The sequence below is a fragment of the Haliotis rufescens genome, unplaced genomic scaffold, assembly GCF_023055435.1.
Source record: "Haliotis rufescens isolate VD_foot unplaced genomic scaffold, xgHalRufe1.0.p SCAF_6, whole genome shotgun sequence".
Taxonomy (NCBI): Eukaryota; Metazoa; Mollusca; class Gastropoda; order Lepetellida; family Haliotidae; genus Haliotis; species Haliotis rufescens.
The window spans coordinates 41,065,593-41,088,476 of record NW_025964334.1 but is presented as its reverse complement, the minus strand read 5'-3'; the positions used below and the strand labels follow the sequence as shown (position 1 = coordinate 41,088,476).

At 44.5% G+C, this 22,884-nt stretch overlaps 1 protein-coding gene across 3 annotated transcripts in view; it reads right to left on the bottom strand.

Moving 5' to 3' along the window:
* Window positions 1-22,884, bottom strand: part of LOC124110754 (protocadherin Fat 4-like) — a 58,346-nt gene that overhangs the window by 18,922 nt on the left and 16,540 nt on the right. The window contains exons 7-17 of one of the 3 annotated variants that reach the window (XM_048386240.1): window positions 22,574-22,777; window positions 21,875-22,131; window positions 19,438-19,621; window positions 18,854-19,268; window positions 17,570-17,763; window positions 14,465-14,686; window positions 13,986-14,242; window positions 10,550-10,733; window positions 10,006-10,429; window positions 8,229-8,422; window positions 3,871-4,101 (exon numbers count right to left, since the gene is read on the bottom strand). In XM_048386240.1, coding sequence (XP_048242197.1) covers window positions 3,871-4,101; window positions 8,229-8,422; window positions 10,006-10,429; window positions 10,550-10,733; window positions 13,986-14,242; window positions 14,465-14,686; window positions 17,570-17,763; window positions 18,854-19,268; window positions 19,438-19,621; window positions 21,875-22,131; window positions 22,574-22,777 — 2,766 coding nt within the window. Of the gene's footprint in view, window positions 1-3,870; window positions 4,102-8,228; window positions 8,423-10,005; window positions 10,430-10,549; window positions 10,734-13,985; window positions 14,243-14,464; window positions 14,687-17,569; window positions 17,764-18,853; window positions 19,269-19,437; window positions 19,622-21,874; window positions 22,132-22,573; window positions 22,802-22,884 lie in introns of all 3 variants that reach the window. The other 2 variants (XM_046470138.2, XM_048386241.1) reach the window with 2 other exon arrangements.

Genomic DNA, 22,884 nt, shown 5'->3' with positions numbered 1-22,884 from the left:
ACGTCTAAGACCAGCATCATTTGGGCTTTCCTCCCACATCAAGCTGACACGCCGTGATATTACTGGGATATTGTTTAAAGCGGATTTAACTCCCTCCCGGCCTCACTAATACAAACAAAACCAATACAAATAATACGAATTCACATAAAATAGTATTTAAGGGGTAAGTGCAAAATATTTAAACTCAGCCAAGAATAGTTTGTCACCATGGACACTGACTTTCAAAATGTAATATAATGCGATTGTTTCAAAATAGGACACAGAAACCATAATTGAAACACTGTTTGAAGATCGATGTACACAATGTTCAAAACATTAATCGTGTCACCTAGACAGACACACGTACACGATACAGTTAATGTCACAGGGGTACAGCAAATGTCAGTATCGGTTGTGCCAACCACATGCATCAATCACCGCTTGACACAGACGACCCATAGATGCAATCAAGTTGTCAATGACACGCTGTTGGATGTGCTGTCATTCTTGCTGAAGTGCATCAAGAAGCGCCGGAAGTGTTTGTGGCGGTGGATTCCTTCTGCGAACGCGTCGATCCAACTCGTCCCACAGATGCTCAATCGGGGACAAATCTGGAGACCGGGCTGGCCAAGGTAATGTCTGGATGTTCTTGTGCTGTAAGAAGTCCTGACAAACACGTGCAATATGCGGTCGAGCGTTGTCCTGCTGGAACTGTCCGCCATGAACGTTGACGTGAGGAAGAACGTAAGGCTGTAGGATCAAGTCTCTGTAACGCACACCTGTCAATGCACCTGCCACATGCACGAGAGGCGTCCTACCACCGTGATGAATTCCGGCCCATACCATGACACTCCCGCCGCTAAATAGGTCAACCTGCTGCACATTTTTGGGGGCGTAACGTTCACCCCGACGTCTGTAGACACGTGCGCGCCCATCAGCAGGGAGCAGTAGGAAACGGGACTCGTCAGTAAACAGTACATTTCTCCACCTTGCACGTGCCCATCTAACCCTCTGTTGGCACCAAAGCAGACGGTCCGCCAGATGACGTGGGGTCAATACATGACGTCGAACAGGTCTTCGTGCAAAAAGTCCAGCCTCCCTCAGTCTGTTGCGTACCGTTTGATCTGATATTCTGCGTACCCCAGGGATATGTGTGGTTGTAGACGTGGCTGTGGTAGTGCGGTCTCGGATGTGTCGCAGGCGGATGTATCGATCTTGTGCTTGGGTTGTCACCCTTGGTCTTCCTGACCTTGGTCTGTTGTCAACTCTCTTGGTGTTGTTGTATCGGGTCCACAGTGCGGAGATTGTCTGTCTGGATACGTCAAAGTGCCTGGCCACTTCTTGCTGAGTTGCTCCAGCTTGTAATCTCCCAATGGCGTTGTTCCGTTGAGCTGCATTCAGTCTTGGCATTCGGTCACCGCCTCTACTGCCGTTATAAGGACTGTATGAACAGCCGTTGATGTGGATTTTTATACCCATTCAGCAGGGGGGCCTGCATGCCTAAATGCAGGATCCTGTGCTGCACGTTTTTTACAGGCGGTTGCGTTTGGATGAAGCTCTCAAATTGATCCCCAAACGCTATGTTTATGTGCTTTGCATGTGTTTTCGCGAATTATGGACACATTATCTTTCTGTTTGACTTATTTGGTTCTCATTTAATGTAATTATTTTAGATATTTGGCAAAAAGTAGTTTTACATCTATGTCAAGTTTCTTTTTTCGAAGAGTATAGATAATTTGGAGGTTGATGAGGGTATAAATGACATGATAAACCAGCCTATAACTGAAGATGAGATCGTCTTTGCTATTTCATCTTTAAAAAATAATAAAGCACCTGGTCCTGACGGTCTACAAATGCGGTGGGAGTATTTTGTTTGTTACCTTACCTTAAGATTTTGTTCAATTTCATATTTACGAAAGGGACATATCCTCCACAGTGGTCAAAGAGAATTATATTTCCTTTACATAAGAAAGGAAGTACATGTGATGTTAATAATTATAGAGGCATTTCTTTGATGGACATATGTGGGAAAATATTTACTTTTATTCTTAACAAAAGACTCAGCGATCTTGTATGTTTTTATGACAAATTACCAGAGTGTCAGGCGGGTTTTCGCAAAGGATATTCTACAGGTGATAATGTTATTACTCTACAGTGCCAGTTAACTTTGATAAAACTGAAATATTAGTTTTCCGAAATGGTGGAAAACCTAAAAATGCTGAAAAATGGTTTTATGATGATGTACATATAAAGATAGGAACATCTTATAGTTATTTAGGTGTTGTATTTTCAAACCGATTATCATGGTCAAAATGTGTGCAAACTTTAGTCCAGAAAGCTTATAAAGCTCTTAATTCCCATTAAGCAATTACACATTAAACTTAACTGCCTTCCTTTACCAATATTGTTTCAAATGTTTGATACGCAAATAAAACCAATATTATTTTACTGTTCAGAAATCTGGGGAACCCACAAATGGAATGTTTTAGAAGCCATACACACTAAATTTTGTAAATATTTACATGGTGTCGGGAAATCTTGTACAAATGTTGCTATTTTGGGAGAATGTGGACGCTATAAATTGTATTTTGAGACTTATGTACATTGTTTGAAATATTGGTGTAAACTAACCACTTTATCAAATGAAAGATATCCTAGACAATGTTATAATATGAGATATAGATTAGATCAAGTAGGAAGAGTTACATGGGCTACTAACATTAAGAATATTTTGTCTTTATATGGTTTTGGTTTTGAATGGGAAAATCAATCTGTTGGTCACACTGATTCATTTATATGTGAGTTTTCACAAAGAGTTAAAGATTGCTATATACAAACATGGCATTCACAAGTTAATGATAATAAACATTTAGAATTTTATTCGTCACTCAAAACAGCATTTGTTATAATATTTTAAAAATCACTTGTAAAGAACTAAGAAGAATGTTATCACTGTTGGAGAATTAAATATCATGGTGAATATTGGAATAAAAAGTAATATTGATTTTAATTTTAGATTTTGTCCTTTTTGTAAGAACATCATTGAAACGGAATTACATTTTATGCAATCATGTCCATTATATGATGGTATCAGACAGAAACACATTCCAAATACATATTGTAAAATCCCAGTTACTTAAGCATATAAGCTCAGGCAAACTAACTGATTTACTTCAATGCTGTAAATATATTAAAGAGGCTATTGTATTACGTTCATCCCATGTGTGATACTTGTTTAATGTTGCACCAATATGTGTAATCTATATGTCAATATTTATTTGTCCATGGGCCTGTGGCCTTATACTGAATAAAGAAATTAAACATGCTAAATGTTCACAGGTGGTCTTCATGAACACCTGAGTATCTATAAAATACAGAATAATATTTTGATTCCAACATGACATGATTCGTTTTATTGAACAGGTGAGAGAGTGAGTGAGTATGGTTTAATGCCGCTTTTTAGCAATATTCCAGCAATATCACGGCGGAGGACACCAGAATGGACTTCACACACTGTCCGGCCTTCGGCGTGACGAGCGAACGCCTTTAACCCCTAGGCTACCCAACCGCTGAACGAAAATAAACCTATATCAATATCATAAACATTGGCCTATTAACCAAACCTGATACCAAAATTATGTTGTACATGTTATGGCGTGTGCTAATCCTAGTTAATTCAACTCTCGGTCCCTCTTGAAAATAGCTCTTTGTGTATACTACAAAGTTAAAAAGTACCCCGCTTTTTCACATGACTAAAGTTAATCTGACATGACCACGACATATTTATGTATCGCTGTTTGTTTCAGTCTATACCAGCGTCCAGGTGTCATCTCGCGGACCACCCCCATCCCCCACCCCATCTCAAACCTGAATCCATTTGACGGTACTCACTGTTCGTGCCTCCTTCCTCAACATTTGCAGTGTACAATAACTGTTCACATTTCGGGGCGTTGTCGTTGATGTCGACTACAGTGATGTTAATGGTCTCAGACGCGACGTTAGATGCGGCGTCAGTGGCGTTCACTATGATGGTCAGGGTGTCTCCATCTGTCTCTCGATCAACTGTGGAGCTGATGGTCAACTCTCCTGAACCAGAAATGTCAAAGAAAGAGGCATGCGGACCTGCGGGAGGAAATTGTCAGAGGTTATTCACATTCAGATGGTTTTAAACAAATCATGATAATATAGGTTATCCAAGCTAGAATAACTAATATTATATATTGCATTATACGGTGATGGTATAAACACATTAGTAATTTACATAAAAAACATCGACGTCAGAGGAAGAGTAAAAGGGATAAAAAGTGATTATATCAATGGATCACTGAAAATCAGTCATGACACCAGATGTCCGTGAAAAGGCAAAGCATGTCCATTCTCAACCGGTAGCCAACACAATATGCAAAAGGGTTAGTATTTGTTTGTAAATGATTTTCTAAGACAAAAGCTAGCAGGGATCACTATTACCCCAGACCGTGACTCCAACATCAGCTGAAGACCAATTTTGATATTGGAGATATTTTGATGCCTTAAAGTGTGAGCCGGTTTCTCTTACAAAGCACAATGATATAACATAGTAATGATATGATTCAAGGGCCGGGGGACCGGTGAGGCGTGTTACAGACCTGTGGACCGGTGCAAGGGCTTACATGTGCTATACTAAGATACAAAAGGCCGGTGGACAGGTGGGGCGTGTTACAGACCGGTGGACAGGTGCAAGGGCTTACATGTGCTATATTAAGATACATATGGCCGGTGGACAGGTTGGGCGTGTAAACAGACCTGTGAACCGGTTGGGCGTGTTACAGACCGGTGGACAGGTGGGGCGTGTTACAGACTAGTGGCCCAGTGGGGCGTGTTACAGCAGGAGGACAGGTGCAAGGGCTTACATGTGCTATATTAAGATACATATGGCCGGTGGACAGGTTGGGCGTGTAAACAGACCTGTGAACCGGTTGGGCGTGTTACAGACCGGTGGACAGGTGGGGCGTGTTACAGACTAGTGGCCCAGTGGGGCGTGTTACAGCAGGAGGACAGGTGCAAGGGCTTATATGTGCTATATGAAGATACATAGGGCCGGTGGACAGGTTAGGTGTGTTACAGACCTGTGGACCAGCGGGGTGTTACAGCTGGTTGACAGGTGGGACGTGTTACAGCAGGTTGACCGATGCAAGGGCTTCCATGTGCTATATTAAGATATATAGGGCCGGTGGACAGGTTGGGTGTGTTACAGCTGGTGGACAGGTGGGGGGTGTTACAGACCTGTGGACAGGTGGGGCGTGTTACAGATCTGTGGACAGGTGGGGCGTGTTACATACCTGTGGACCGATGGGGTGTGTTACAGCTGGTGGACCAGTGGTATGTGTTACAGCAGGTCGGACGATGGGGCGTGTTACTTCAGGAGGACCAATGCAAGGGCTTACATGTGATATATTAAGATACACAGGGCCAGTGGACAGGTGGGGCGTTCTACAGATCTGTGGACAGGTGGGGTGTGTTACAGGCCTTTGGACCGGAGGACATGTTACAGCCAGTGGACCATAGGGCCGTGTTACAGCCAGTGTAATGGTGGGGCCTGTTACAGCCAGTGGACCGGCCGGGTGTGTTACTGCAGGTGCACCAGGAGAAGGGCCTTCTTGCACTGTATTTAGATACACATGTCCGGTGGACGAGTGGGGCGTGTTACAGGCCGGTGGACCGGTGGGCATGTCACAGCCAGTGGACCATAGGGTCGTGTTACAGCCAGTGTACTGGTGGGGCCTGTTACAGCCGTTGGATCGGTGGTGTGTGTGACAGCAGGTGGACCGGTGGTGTGTTACAGCCAGTGAACAGGTAGGGTGTGTTACAGCAGGTGGACCGGTGGAAGCCTACTTGTGCTGTATTTAGATACACATGTCCGGTGGACAAGTGGGGCGTGTTACTACAGGTGGACCGGTGGAAGGGCCTACTTGTGCTGTGTTTAGATATCCATGTCCGGTGGACCGATGGGTATGTTACAGCCAGTGGACCATAGGGGCGTGTAAAAACAGCCAGTGTACCGGTGGGGTGTGTTACAGCATGTGGACCGGTTTGGTGTGTTACAGCAGGTGGACCGGTTGGGTGTGTTACAGCAGGTGGACCGGTGGGGCATGTTACAGCCAGTGTACTGGTGGGGCATGTTACAGCCAGTGGACCATAGGGGCGTGTAAAAACAGCCAGTGTACCGGTGGGGTGTGTTACAGCAGGTGGACCGGTTGGGTGTGTTACAGCCAGTGTACTTATGGGGCGTGTTACAGCAGGTGGACCAGTGGGGCATGTTACAGCCAGTGTACTGTCTGGGTGTTTTACAGCAGGTGGACCGGTGGGGCATGTTATAGCCAGTGTACTGGTGGGGCGTGTTACAGCAGGTGGACCAGTGGGGCATGTTACAGCCAGTGTACTGTCTGGGTGTGTTACAGCAGGTGGACCGGTGGGGCATGTTACAGCAGGTGGACCGGTTGGGTGTGTTACAGCCAGTGTACCGATGGGGCGTGTTACAGCAAGTGGACCAGTGGGGCATGTAACAGCCAGTGTATAGTCTGGGTGTTTTACAGCAGGTGGACCAGTGGGGCATGTTACAGCCAATGTACTGTCTGGGTGTTTTACAGCAGGTGGACCGGTGGGGCATGTTACAGCCAGTGTACTGGTGGGGCGTGTTGCAGCAGGTGGACCGGTGGGGCATGTTACAACAGGTGGTCCGGTAGGGCATGTAACAGCCAGTGTACTGTCTGGGTGTGTTACATCAGGTGGTCCGGTGGGGCGTGTTACAGCTAGTGTACTGGTTGGGCGTGTTACAGCAGGAGGACCGGTGGGGCATGTTGCAGCCAGTGTACTGTCTGGGTGTGTTACAGCAGGTGGTCCGGTAGGGCGTGTTACAGCCAATGGACCGGTGGGGTGTGTTACAGCAGGAGGACTGGTGGAAGGGCCTACATGTACTGTATTAAGATACATAGGACCGGTGGACCGGTTGGGCATGTTACAGCCAGTGTACTGTCTGGGTGCTACAGCAGGTAGTCCGGTGGGGCTTGTTACAGCAGGAGGACTGGTGGAAGGGCCTACATGTACTGTATTCAGATACATAGGACCGGTGGACCGGTGGGGCGTGTTACAGCTGGTGGACCGGTGGAAGGGCCTACACATGCTGTATCAAGACAGATAGGGCCGGTGGACCGGTAGGGCGTGTTACAGCTGGTGGACCGGTGGAAGGGCCTACACATGCTGTATCAAGACAGATAGGGCCGGTGGACCGGTGGGGCGTGTTACAGCTGGTGGACCGGTGGAAGGGCCTACACATGCTGTATCAAGACAGATAGGGCCGGTGGACCGGTGGGGCGTGTTACGGATGGTGGACGAGTATGACGTGTTACAGCCGGTGGATCGTTGGTAGGATCCCACAGATTAAAACCCTACTGCACTCTAAGGTAAGTTCTATGATAAAAATCTCTTGGCACATACCCAAGGAGTCAGATGCCTTTAAATAAGCGTTCGAAGACCCACACATTACAGCTTACAGAAAAAAAAGGCACATAGTGAGACATTTTTATGATAGAGTCAATCAAACCTCCTCCACTCAAACCACAAATTAGTGGCCGTACAGTCACAGACCTGGATGACAAGAAGCCTACAAACTCTTCACGAACGTATTTAGGAGAAACTCAGATAGAAGTTACAAGACAGGCAAGAAATCTAAATGTTACACACATATTAGTTGTAACTAACTTAATAGGCTTATTAATCTGCTTGAAATGCGGGAAACAGAACGTTTCTTCCACAATCGACTCGAGTATCTTTTGGCTACCGATTTTTAATCGCAGCATACTTCCGAATGGATGGTATAAAATCCTGCTGGGGAGCCACGCAGGTAACAAAGGTACTGTATGTCCCCATACTGTTTACATTCCTTTGATGGCAGGGTTTCAGGAACTATGATATGCATAACTTGACCTAGTCTCAATATAGTGAAAATATAACTGACGTGCCTTAAAATTTTAACTCACTCACTCATACACTATAAAACCACTTAAAGTCATTTAGAAAAATAGTCCCAATACATCATCAGGGCTTGAAGCTCTCTTTTTGAGCCTTGAGGACCTCTCGTCGCTCTTTGACGCTAATTGTATGATAAGGTCATTAGCATACATTGATACTGTACATGCTTGGCCCTGTAATATATTGTTTGTACGTCGTTGTACCACCCCCACGACCAGTTATATACACGCGAGTATACTTGCCGCTTAAACTAAATGTTAAGGTGTCCCCTTCGTCAATGTCACTGACTTGAAAAATGCCCGCTACAATCGTCCCGATCGGCAGCCCTTCATACATTCTGCGATCGGCGCTGACAGAAATGCTTGGGTTGACGTCGTTGGCGGGTTCGACTGTGACAGTCAACGCCTCGGTTACCGCATGCAAGCCGTCAGAAGCACTAAAATAGATGTGGTGTCTGTCAGCGAGGTTGTAGACCACAGAGAGCCACGATGGAGCTACTAAACATCAGTTCACCTTGCAGAATCGAACTGGAACCCATGGAACATGTGGCAACTGACACGTCCTGTCAGGTACAGCCGTACATTCTTGTAGCTTGGTCCCCTCCAACATGGACAAGACAAGTATCATTCACATTGCAATAGCACAAGAAGTTTGATTTACAGTGATGGGACGTTATCTATGGACACATATTAGCCCCACAATGTAAAATAAATATCATCTACGTAGATGACACTTTAATCTGTGTAGATGATGCTTTCATTTACGTAGATCATCCTACTCACATCTACCTATATGATATTATTATCTACACATAAGATAGTATTTTCTGCTGTCGATATATCGACTTTGGTAACAATATTTTCTCCAGTTTTATATAACCGCGACTTCACTCATAATGGCCGATTTGTTTGACTCTCAACCTTGACACGTCTTTATTGATGTAGGACCTGAACCTTCAATAAAGAAATTCTTCATTTAAATGTGTCGAAAGTACTGACCAGAAATTAGCACCAGGTCAAGTCTGGACTGGTCATGTGATATTTGACCGACTCTAATATTTCCTGATTTTCTAACCTTGGCCATCCATTTATGATGGACTTTTAAAGGATGTACGTTAGTTCAAAACCATTAATATTTGTTTATGTTAACACGCGCGAACCACAACGCGAGGGTGGGGCGGCTGACAGACCGCGAGAAGGATGAGGCCCGCTGCACCCTCTTATAACCCTAATAAAGTGATTTTCCCCACACTACAAAGTCGACTAAGCTTTTCAAATTATTCAAAATTCGTTAAAAAATAATTAACTCTTTTGAAATTGAATATTTATGATGACGTCACGTTCTTGTTGTTTCTGTTGATTCTGAGCCAGAAATGCACTTGCCACTCTGAACATGCATTTCGTGTAAGTAAGACAGACGCAACTTAAGGTCATTATGCAGAATTATAGCGAAATTATATATTTATGCCATAACATCGTTCAAGTCGGAATAAATCACTCGAATCTGTTGACTCAAATCAGGTAAAAGGGTTGAAACGTGAACATGAAGGGGTGTATAAAAGCTAAACCAAACGAATAGTCGTCATCTTCATATGAAGCACTTATGGTACAATTCTGCAGTTTTGTCAAATGAATTGTTTTGTGTTTTTAGCGCTCTGACATTTTGACAATATAACTTACCTCAGTGTGTTGTGAAAATACCGAACATACCCAAGGAAAAAAGTCGACCAACATGTTCCCAAACATTTAAATGAATTAACTTACTTTTATTTAAAATAAAAGTCTTTGTATAAACTACATCCAACTAGGGTTGCAACTGAGTAACGATATGCACGATTATAATAACATATACGTAGATGACATACATGAAAGTATCATCTTCGTAGATGATCTTATAGTTTAAGAATGTGGTACTAATACGCTCCCATAGTTGTCTGAAGCTTGACTTTAAACAGATACCGACATAACATATAGTATGATGTGTAAATGATGTCGACCTCAGCACCATTTTGATACGTACGTTACTTGCAGTGACAGGCAAGCTTTGGATCTGTCATCATAGTCTAGTGCACTCTGCAACAGGATCTCGTTACCGGTTACGGAGAAAGAGGCGGCGTGGTCTCCTCCTAGCGTTAACGTTGGAGTATCACCGTCAGCGTCTGTGATTGTTACCTCCACCACAAGATCGCCAACGGCCGCTGATTCGGACATCATCACGTCATGGACCACGGTCATCACAGGGGCGTTGTCATTTGCGTTTGTTAAGGTAACTTTCATTGTTCCTTCGATTTCAAGTGGTGTTGAACCCCCGTCCACCGCTTTGACAACCATTTCGTAGAAAGCTACGCCTCCCGTGCCAGTGTCTGAATCAAGAGGCTTCCCCACGTACACGTTACCGCTAATACTGTCAACAAAGAACACACCACTGCCGTCGCCGCCTGAGTCTGGAAAATGAAGAAATGCCAACTTGAACAAAAGGAAAACAGAAGCAGGAGTTTCGGAGGAAGATTCAGTACATTGCTTATTGTTGGGTGCAGTACTTGTCCTTTCGACTCGACCCTCACCTGTCGTGATAGAGACCATCTCATACTGAACCTTGCCATCTGCGCCGCGATCCTGGTCCGTGGCAACCAGACTGACCAATATGGAGCCTGGGCTCGTATCCTCGGCAATAGTGACGTCCACGAAGTTACCCCCTGACGACGATGGGCTGGTAAACACGGGAGTAAATTCATTTTCTCCCGTTACCTAGAAAATAGGATCCACATTTCACACCACATGACAACATTTCATGTATTGTGCCATTAATGTTTCTTCTCACTTGTCATTTTATCACCTACATTTTCGTTAACTACAAAGTGGTTTGCTATGAAGTACGAACTATATATTGAGTCGAATATACCCGAATGACAAGTGGTCGTCTGTGTTCAAATAAACTGGGCGGCAAAAGAAAATATAGGTCGCGTTCCATGATCAATAATATAATAACAAGAAGAGGTTTTGTAATGAATTATTATATAATCTAGGGAGGGGTAACAAATGATTGATCAACCACAGTTTGAATGAAATTGTGCAATCACAAGTAATGTAAGCTCAAGGTAAACAATGGTGGGGTAAGAAATTTCATTTTCAAAAGTTGTCTGAAATGTTACCAAACAATTGTCACACACACGACAAGTTCATTGTCGACACAGTTGCCTTCGATAGCGTGTATGACCTCCAGCTGCATCAATGCATGTTGTGATACGCCGCCTAATCGAATGACGTCAGTCTTCTGATCCCTCGGACTGGAATCCGTTGCCACTCGTCTCTCAGGGCCTGCTGCAATTCTTGTCTGTGGACGGGAGGCTGATGGTGTGCTCTAATCTGTCTGTCAAGATGGTCCCACAGATGTTCAATAGGATTCATATCGGGTGAGCGGGCAGGCCAGGGCAAAACGTCAACGTTCTGCTGGTTTAGAAAGTTCCGAGTCAGTCTTGCAATATGGGGCCTGGCATTGTCGTGTTAAAGCAATGTCCCCTGCTGTTGGTTTTGTAAGAACGGAAGCACAACTGGCTGCAACATTTGGTCCCTGTACTGCACAGCGTCCAGGTTTCCCTGCCTAATCACGAAATCAGTCTTCTGATCTCCACAAATACCGCCCCACACCATGACACCTCCCCCACCGAATGGATGGACCTCTCGAATACACGCCGGAGCCAAACGTTCCACTCTGCTTCGATAAACTCGTTCTCTGTCGTCATTTCGAAACAAGTTAAACCGACTTTCATCAGTCAACAGCACTCGACGCCAATTTCTCACTTGCACGCGTCGAACCTGCCTCGCCCATCGCAGTCTCAGGCGTCGATGTTGAGCAGTCAGTACCATTCCTCGGAAAGGACGATACGCTCGGATTCCAGCAGCACGAAGTCGTCGTAGTACTGTACGTTGGCTAATGGGATGTCCCAACGCTGTTGCTGCCGTCGCCGTCGCCGTCGCCGTTACGAATCTGTTTCGCAGGTGAATGAGCCGTATCTGACCGTCTTCCAGTGGTGTTGTCACTCGGGGTCGTCCGGTTCTAGGCCTGTACCGTTGGATCAGCCTGGCTACTGTCAATGGTGTACAACCAAACCTTCTGGCAATTTTGACCTGTGTTGCCCCCTTTTCGGCCATACCGATGGCTCTCTCGCTCTGCACCTGGGACAGTCGTGGAATTTCTTTTGTGTGCTTTCATCACGTGTGGTTATACCCTGCAGACGAACGCATTTATACAGCTATACGTGCAGTTTATGCCATAGGCGGGAAACCTGTTTCACATTTTTTGTCACCGCAAGAGCGCCGTCAAAGGAGGCGCGTTCGGGTGAGGTTTTTTTTTGTACCTGTTCCTCGGCATTCATATTCCCAATACCTACTTCCCACTAGTTATCGCTGTTTTTAGGAAAATTACACATTGCCAACCTATACTTTCTTTTGCCGCTTAGTTTATGAGTCAATGAGGATAGAGAAACACACAGTGGCTAATTGGTCACAGTATTTGCATGACAAAACAGCTGGGTTGGGGAGCGACCATTTGACAATTGTGTAGAGCTAAATTATTGCTTCAAACATAAACAGGTGTTTATTCATTTGGTATATGAATGGAAATGTGTTTCTGTTTTTGTCTTCAGGCAAGCAGGATTGAACAGCTTCCCATCCGATCTTGTGTAGAGGTAGACAGTTGACAGTCCAAATGCGTGTTTCAAGATGACTGCGAAGAAGATTTCAAAAAGGATAGAGGAAGTGCCCTTCATGTCCACAGCTCTGCTTTACTCCACTGCAGAAATGACAAAAGTCAGATTAGGTGCCGTCCAAGTGCACAGAACCTTTCATGTCAGCGTGGAGTGACCAGATCCTACTGAGAAGCCATCTGGCTCACAAGGTCTAAATCTTTCCTATGCAACATAGAATGGCTGCTTCCGAAGATGTCGGGTTGGTCTGCCCTGAATCCACACTACGATTCGGGATACACACTGTCAGCATGTTTCTGTAGTCTGTTCAGGACCACACCACAAGCAAAGAGATTTCCTGCGATGCTCAGCAAAGATATCTTGGGATAGTTGTTACGAACGCTTCTATCACCCTTGTTCTTGTACATGTTGCAGTTCTTTGACAGCCGACCCTTTGCATTCTGGTTTGGTCAGAATAACGTATATATAGTCTCTCTCACACAGAGTGTCAGTGACTGTCAGACGTGTTTCCTGTATGATGGCGATGTACATTTGCTGTCTTCGGAGTTGATTGTTGAAGACAGTAGTCTTGCGAACATCACTCATCTTCCACAGTTTCGTCGACAATTCAGTCATCATGATGCAAGCATTCCAGCACCCAAACCTATAAGCTGGCTTCTTGAGTTTGTTGTTTACTGCTTTGCTGTCTTATTTGGTGCACGGTTTACAGTCTGCGGGTCAGGTTGGTCAGAGCCCGAAGCCTGGCAGCCCTTTCTGGCTGGAGCTGCCTATTTTGGGGCAGGTGATTGTTGTCCAGTGAGATACATTTATTCATCCAACCATCGGAAGCAGCCCCTGGTGTAATTTATCTACGCCGATCAAGCTTGGCTTATCACATATATATGCTTGCTTCCTGGGTTGTGCCTTCTCTGTGTCGGTTGCGGTTTGAAATGACAGTTTTCCATCTCCAAGAAGACGAAATCCCCCGCCCGAAGCATCTGGTTGTGAAGTGCCAATATCCGCTCGTTCCTAATGCCGTCCCGTCTTGAACAGTCTTGGTCAGGTCACACTTTATAAAAGTAGTTTTGAACGAAAATTTTGACTTCACAATATTTAAATACCACTGTCTGCAAGAAAATGGTAGATTTTGTTTTTGCAATGCGAGGAAAAATACCCTCTCCATGAAAATCAAATGGTTGCTAGCTTATGTGTTGCTTTTACTTTTCATTTGATATTCATTATTCCTATATTTGGTTAAAATGAAAGAACATTCAGGTTATCAATATCATTGGAAACCCTTAAAGACACGCATTACCGTTACAATAAATGCGAGATTGTCTGTTCTTGGCTCTCCGTGGTCCGGTGTGTCCTGCACCACCACGGTCAGGTAGTACCGATAGTTAGTGGCGGCAAGAGCTTCATAGTCGATGTTGTCTGGTGTTCCCCACAGCTCGAAGCCGTTGAATGCAAACACTCCACTGTCATCACCGCTGGTGATATTGATCTGCAGAACTGCGTTGTTTCCCCCATCACTGTCGGTGCATGTGATCGCGTCCTTCAGTTTGACATAACCTGGAGCATTAATTATATTCAGCGTATAAATGGTAAGTCACAGAAAACTTTAAGCTATTTGTATATGGCTATTCTTAATTGTACAACTATTTTTTCTAATCAAAAGGACAGTTTAAATCGCAAACCATTTTACATGAATTTTAACAATTAATGCTAGGTGCGCCCATTTAGAACATACAGGTATTGTCACTTCAATCTGATTCATAGCTAACATTCACCTACCTCCCGCTAATTCCTTCACCTCCACCTCATACACATTGTGTTCACATCGAGGAGAGTTGTCGTTGATGTCCTCCACAGGGATGCTCAACGTCTCCGTCGCACTGTGTCCGGCGGCGTCCGTCACGGTCACATCAAAGACAACGTCTCGAAGACTGAAGCTGATTCGATTTACTATTTTCAAGTCTCCAGATGCTGTTGTCGTGAAATATGACGCATCAGCTCCTGCAGAAGTATGGCACTCAAACAGTTAAATGAGCCACGAATAGCAGAAGGATTGCTGACAACACTCTCGCAACAATCACTCTCAGAGAAGTCGATATAGACGGCATAAGTATGTCATTGTAATGGATTGTATGGGTAGAATATTACTATTTGAAATTGTTACCGTTTAGGATTCATATATCTCCAAAAGAAGTAGAGTGAGTGAGTTAAAACTCACATCGGCAGTATTTCTGCCTTATCGTGACTAGAATAAGTTATGCAATGATATGATATGACATAATACCACATTACAATCTATCAACGATGGCCAGTATAACAACTAGTATATCTCAGTTTGGTCTTAAAGTAAGAATCAGAGCTGTAAACATTTGACTATGTTTTGACATTAGAACATTGAAAAATGCTATTTGTCCCCAGAGCAACTAAAGTCACTGCACACCTGCTACCTGAAAGTAATTTGCAGACTTTGGAATAAAAATGAAAGAAAGTATAAAGGAAATCGAACACATACAGCCAATCATATCGCTGTTCACTTGCGCCAGGCCACCTGAGCTCAAAAGAGGATTCTGCATCCAACTGATCTGCATGTTCGGCAACCACGTGTTGTACCACCGTTAACAAATCGACACATTTTATCCAAGTGCCAGTGTTGTTATATAGTGCTTAGACACAGGGGGAGTCGCCGATGGTTTCGTGAAATGTTTTCAGATGAGTCCATATTCAGTCTGGTCGTTCAGGATAGGCGTGAGCGTGTCTAGAGGCGTTCTAACGAACGTCACGCGAACGTCAGCTTAGGCAACATGTCCGAATTAGAAGTGGGGATCCAATGATATTAGGTGGGATCACTATGGCTGCCAGAACGTCACTGCGGGTATGTTTTAAAAGGGTCACTGGACAGTACTGCGCAGACAACATACTGGCACCAAAAGTTGTTGCCGTTGCAGGCCCACGTTTTGTGTATCCACCTTACACGTATCGTAACTGACTGCCTCTAGCAGCACAGCATTGCCAGAATGCAATAACAAGCAATGAATCCTGACCTTTATCCCATACAGGACGCCTTGGACATGATCGATAAAATGTACGCCTATGTCAAAGGCCACCGCTACAACTGGGCCAGGCGCTGCAAGGGTAGTGGACAAGACTCCCTCAAATTGTCATCGGGAGATTCATTAGGACCATGTGACACGCTACAAACGAATGTTTGACCTGTCGTGGTCGCATGGCCCATTATTGATCAATTCATATCCAACGGTCATGTTTTAACTACACGCCTCTGTAGACTTCATTATTCTTTGGGCACCCTTACAATACAACGCCAACATGTTCTATAGATTGTCATGTTACACCAAGTCCTTCCTGTTACTGCAATAAACTGTTCGTTTTAATATTCCGTACTTTTTGGACTGCATATATTATAAAGGTTCACAGAATTGATATAGTTCCCAATACTTACTGTCAGATCAAACTGTATCCGATCCTCATGAGTCAAGTGTGTGTGCAGGTGAGTGTATGTGTGTAGGTGTGTGCAGGTGTGTGCAGGTGAGTGTATGTGTGTAGGTGTGTGTAGGTGAGTGCAGGTGTGTATGTGTGTAGGTGTGTATGTGTGTATGTGTGTGCAGGTGTGTATGTGTGTGCAGGTGTGTATGTGTGTAGGCGTGTGCAGGTGTGACCAGGTGTGAGTGCAGGTTTGTGTGTTGGTGTGAGAAGGTGAGTGCAGGTTTGTGTGTAGGTGTGAGCAGGTTTGTGTGTAGGCGTGAGGGCAGGTTTGTGGGTAGGTGTGAGCAGGTGAGTGCAGGTGTGAGCAGGTTTGTGTGTAGGCGTGAGGGCAGGTGTGAACAGGTTTGTGTGTAGGTGTGAGCAGGTGTGTGCAGATGTGTGTGTAGGTGTTAGTGCAGGTTTGTGTGTAGGTATGAGCAGGTAACTGCAGGTGTGTGTGTAGGTGTGAGCAGGTATGTGCAGATGTGTGTAGGTGTGAGCAGGTGTGTGCAGGTATGTGTGTAGGTGTGAGTGCAGGTTTGTGTGTAGGTATGGGCAGCTGAGTGCAGGTGTGTGGGCGCAGGTGTGTGTGTAGGTCTTAGCAGGTGTGTGTGTAGGTAGGTAGGTGAGTGCAGGTGTGTGTGTGAAGATGTGAGTGCAGGTGCGTGTGAAGATATGAGCAGGTGAGTGGATGCGTGTGTAGGTGTGAGCAGGTGTGTATGAAGGTGTGAGTAGGTGTGTGTGTGTAGGGATGTGTTGATGTAGAAGATATACACTGCAGTATCATGACATTCCTATTTTCGGAGGTCATGTGCAGTGTCAAATCTACCTTTTATTTTTTACTCTCAGTTAAAGTATGCCCTCTGATCTTCTAATGAGGTATGGCAGTTTGTGGTTTAGTTGTATATACACTGAATTAAGTCATACAGGCGAATGAGTGAGTAAGTAATAAATTAACGTCACATCGGCGGTCTCTGATCCATATAGTAACGAGAACAATTAATAGATAAAAATCTGTCTCAGAGGACAGTAGGATGTCAGTAGGATATCACAAATAGAACCAACCATTTCAAATACTAACACATTCTATTCAGGACATACGTCAATATTACATTTCATGCCACTAAAATACGAGCTATACATAACTTGCAAACAGTATCAGCTTTGAACAGGCATGGCAGTAAACTTATTTTGTCTATGAAGCGACCATTACATATAGTCAGAACTATTGATGTGGTGATCACCTCTAACAAGAGAGACAGACATTACAAACATACAGACAGACAACACAACAATATTGACATTATCATAGGTAACTTTTAGTGACTTGTCTAGAAAATGTCCAATGTCTCAGCTCTCAGACGTGAGTGCACATTTCGTAGATGCCAGTACCCATGAACGCACCTGCTAGACTATAGGTGAATGTGTCTCCCTTGTCCGCGTCGTTGACGACAAAGGATCCGGCGAGGACAGTGTCAACGGGCGTCTCTTCAAACATTTTAAAGTTCGTGTTTACAACTATAACTGGTGCTTCGTCGTTGACGTTGGTCACCATCACTGTTAGGGACAAGGACGTCGTAAAAGTGCCGTCGGTAGCACTAAAGAAAGACGTTATAAACTATGTAAACACAGATCGTATGATGTCCGTTACCCCTGTGGTACATGAGGACATAGTAACCGGATAACCTTTACTGAGGAACTTTTAAACACAATACACATTTACTAGTCCAAGCAAAAGAACAGATGACAATGAATTGAGAATGTAGGTCCAGACGAGCAAGTGTATAATTATAGCGACATTAAGTATCTGGTTACATTTCACGTAGCCCTTTGGTGATAATCTTTGCTGGAACACATTTTCAGAAGAAGCTTAAACAGGTTACCAATCTATTTGTAATTTCCGTTCACGTTTACAGTGGTAGCACAGTAGACAAATTGAATGCAAATCGTTTTAATTTTGGTCGACAGTGAAAATAAGTCAGAGTCGAAGAAAACAGCAACAATTGCTACATTTGGTATAGCTGGCTTATATACCATGTATCTAGTATCATAGTGGTTGTATTGATGTCTTCATATAGGAAACGGGGCGGTCGGGTAGCCTAGTGGTTAAAGCGTTCGCTCGTCACGCCGAAGACCCGGGTTCGATTCCCGACATGGGTACAATGTGTGAAGCCCATTCCTGGTGTCCCCCGCCGTGATATTGCTGGAATATTGCTAAAAGCGGCGTAAAACCATATTCACTCACTCATATAGGAAACAAATACTATACCTGCATCAAACACGTGTATACCAGTGTACGTATACCGAAGCTGCGTTTCATTTCAAAGAACGTCGGTTCATAATAATGTTCAATTGCGCCAACATGACAGTAAACCGTTCACAATGATTAAAAAATAACACTTTTTACTGTCAATGCCATCTTGGAGGCTTTTCAGTCAACTCAGCAATTTTAATAAGAAGCTTTTGTACGTTAGAAGTCTATGATTTAAAATCACATCGTATTTACACACCGACAGTTATGCATATATATGTATTTTGTCAATGTTAAACACATTGAAAGACATTAACACTGTGTAGAAGTTTTTAATTATACCTGAAAATAACAGTGGCTCTGTTATTGCTCTGTTTTTACAGATCTTTCTGAACTGTATATTTTCTCAAACAGTGAAAATCTAAACATGACTCTACCTGACAACTACACTGTAACAGGTCCCTGTCTCGAAGTCCAAAGTTGCCGCTGTCACAAGATCCGATCCACTTGTCGTAAACATCGTGCTTTCTGTTGTAGACAATGTTGGTGTGTCGCCGTCACTGTCTGTAACAGTCAGCTGCATAACAACGTCACCAACGGAAGCGTCTTCAGCTACTGTCACCTCAAGTGGAGCGTTTTCAAATGCAGGAGCATTGTCGTTCACGTTGCTTAGAGTTATTCTCTGTGTGGCCTGTACACTCTTTGGCGTGACGCCTCCGTCCACGGCCTTAACCACGATGTCGTAGTGGGAGACTCCCCCTGTGTCCGTGTCAGTGTCCAGAATGTCCGACGCTCTAAGTTCCCCGTTCATACTATCCACCAGGAACTTGCCGCTTCCATCACTGCCATCACCTTGAAACATACATATTCCAGAAATGCTTAATGTGTTTCACTATTTCTTTGTGATTCGTAAGCCCGCACCTCCTCAAAAGGTAATCACAAATTTGACGAATCCGAGATGATACCAAGGATAACAAGTTTTCTTCAACGACATCATACGCCAAAGGAGAATATAACTTACTGGCTGTGACTGACACTATCTCATAAGACAGCGTGCCGTCTACACCATGGTCACCGTCAGCAGCTGTGTACGTCACAATGACGGCGCCATGTTGGGTGTCTTCAGCGATAGTTTCTTCAGGAAACGCCCCTGCTGTTTCAGGGGGCGAGCTCCACACCGGGTCTTGCTCATTGGCAGACGAGACCTGAAGTGATGGGGATAGCTGCTTTGATTGAGTCTACCACTACTATTTATGTTTATCAAATTACAAGACGATCACGATTCTACAAGGACTATGTAAAGCATGTGCAGGGAAGAACGACTACTATGGAGTCCTTGTTTCAATGTGACGACATGACTTAGTGTCATTATGCCCCTTTCACTAATCCTCTGGACGAGAAAAACAAACCCGCCCCTCTACTCAACTACCTGTCCGTTAAAAGTACATGGACTCATCCTTGACGATCTAGATCACTACCTTGAACAAGGATCTAGATTACGACCCCTCCTACATATGCTGTACCTAAACAACGGTCTAGATCACGACCCCCTCCTACATATGCTGTACCTGAACAACGGTCTAGATCACGACCCCCTCCTACATATGTTGTACCTGAACAAGGATCTAGATCATGACCCCCTCCTACACCTTCTATACCTGAACAACGGTCTAGATCATGACCCCCTCCTACATATGTTGTACCTGAACAACGGTCTAGATCACGACCCCCTCCTACATATGTTGTACCTGAACAACGGTCTAGATCATGACCCCCTCCTGCATATGCTGTACCTGAACAACGGTCAAGATCATGACCCCCTCCTACATATGCTATACCTGAACAATGGTCTCGATCATGACCCCCTCCTACATATGCTGTACCTGAACAAGGATCTGGATCATGACCTCCTCCTTCATATGCTATACCTGAACACTGGTCTAGATCATGACCCCCTCCTACATATGCTGTACCTGAACAAGGATCTAGATCATGACCCCCTCCTACATCTGCTGTACCTGAACAACAGTCTAGATCATGACCCCCTCCTACATATGCTGTACCTGAACAAGGATCTAGATCATGACCTCCTCCTTCATATGCTGTACCTGAACACTGGTCTAGATCATGACCCCCTCCTACATATGCTGTACCTGAACAAGGATCTAGATCATGACCCCCTCCTACATCTGCTGTACCTGAACAACAGTCTAGATCATGACCCCCTCCTACATATGTTGTACCTGAACAAGGATCTAGATCATGACCCCCTACTACATATGCTGTACCTGAACAACGGTCTAGATCATGACCCCCTCCTACATATGCTGTTCCTGAACAAGGATCTAGATCATGACCCCCTCCTACATCTGCTGTACCTGAACAACAGTCTAGATCATGACCCCCTCCTACATATGTTGTACCTGAACAAGGATCTAGATCATGACCCCCTCCTACATCTGCTGTACCTGAACAACGGTCTAGATCATGACCCCCTCCTACATATGCTGTACCTGAACAAGGATCTAGATCATGACCCCCTCCTACATCTGCTGTACCTGAACAACAGTCTAGATCATGACCCCCTCCTACATATGTTGTACCTGAACAAGGATCTAGATCATGACCCCCTCCTACATATGTTGTACCTGAACAAGGATCTAGATCATGACCCCCTCCTACATATGCTGTACCTGAACAACGGTCTAGGTCATGACCCCCTCCTACATATGCTATACCTGAACAATGGTCTCGATCATGACCCCCTCCTACATCTGCTGTACCTGAACAACAGTCTAGATCATGACCCCCTCCTACATATGCTGTACCTGAACAAGGATCTAGATCATGACCCCCTCCTACATCTGCTGTACCTGAACAACAGTCTAGATCATGACCCCCTCCTACATATGTTGTACCTGAACAAGGATCTAGATCATGACCCCCTCCTACATATGTTGTACCTGAACAAGGATCTAGATCATGACCCCCTCCTACATATGCTGTACCTGAACAACGGTCTAGGTCACGACCCCCTCCTACATATGCTGTACCTGAACAACGGTCTAGATCATGACCCCCTCCTACATATGTTGTACCTGAACAACGGTCTAGATCATGACCCCCTCCTACATATGCTGTACCTGAACAAGGATCTAGATCATGACCCCCTCCTACATCTGCTATACCTGAACAACGGTCTAGATCATGACCCCCTCCTACATATGTTGTACCTGAACAAGGATCTAGATCATGACCCCCTCCTACATCTGCTGTACCTGAACAACAGTCTAGATCATGACCCCCTCCTACATATGTTGTACCTGAACAAGGATCTAGATCATGACCCCCTCCTACACCTGCTATACCTGAACAACAGTCTAGATCATGACCCCCTCCTACATATGTTGTACCTGAACAAGGATCTAGATCATGACCCCCTCCTACATATGCTGTACCTGAACAACGACATTGACCGTTCCTGTCATGACCGGCCCTGAGCTGGGTTGGTCAGTGACGTGTACAGTCAGGTAGTAGCTGTAGTTGCTGCCCACTAGAGACTCATAGTCCACCTGTTTTGGTGATCCAAACATTTCGAAGCCCGTGAAGTAGAATATGTTATCGGTGTCCCCGGAGACGATTGTTGCGACCATGTTGCTGAAACTGCCATCGTCTTTGTCATTGCAGTTGATTGCTTCCATCAGTTTAATGTTTTCTGAAGAAGATATACAAAATGTGGCATGACATATTTTGTGGCGCAAAATACAAATGCATAAGATATTGATAATATTTAATACATGTGTTTGATTATGTATATTTTAACCATTAAATACATGCGTGGGAGCCCTGGGTACATTAAGTCCAATCACTAACAAGAAGCCACTAGTAATACATTGGACAGGTCGTGAGGCTAGGTGTCTTGGTTTATGGTATCAGAATATTGCTGGCTGTGGCGTTAAACAACTTGCATTCACGTAATCATTCACATATAAAACAGGAGATTAAAACGTATCAATCAAACATTTCTTATTTCACTTCTGGATAGTTTTGAATATTTTACAGATTTGGCGATTTGGTTAGTAGGCCACACCCACACTTGTGCATCACTTACTTGAGTGTTAGAAGGCTGTGACGAGCTTATCTCAAAGCGCTCTTACCATCGAAAGTGCCCTCTGCTATGGTGATGAAATATATATTCTGGTCACATATTGGAACATTGTCGTTGATATCCGTGACGGTGAGTGTGAGGTCGGTCGAGGCGTCGTGGGAGGCAGAGTCAGATACCGTGACAGTCACCGACACAGTGTCCTTCACCTCTCTGTCTAGTCTCTGTGCCACCTTCAGCACACCATCAGCATCGACTGTGAAAAATGCACTGTCGGCACCTGTATACATCGACGGAGTTATTGAGTGACTGACTGACAGCATATTGCACCATTAATTTGAAACTGAATAATGAATTGAAAAT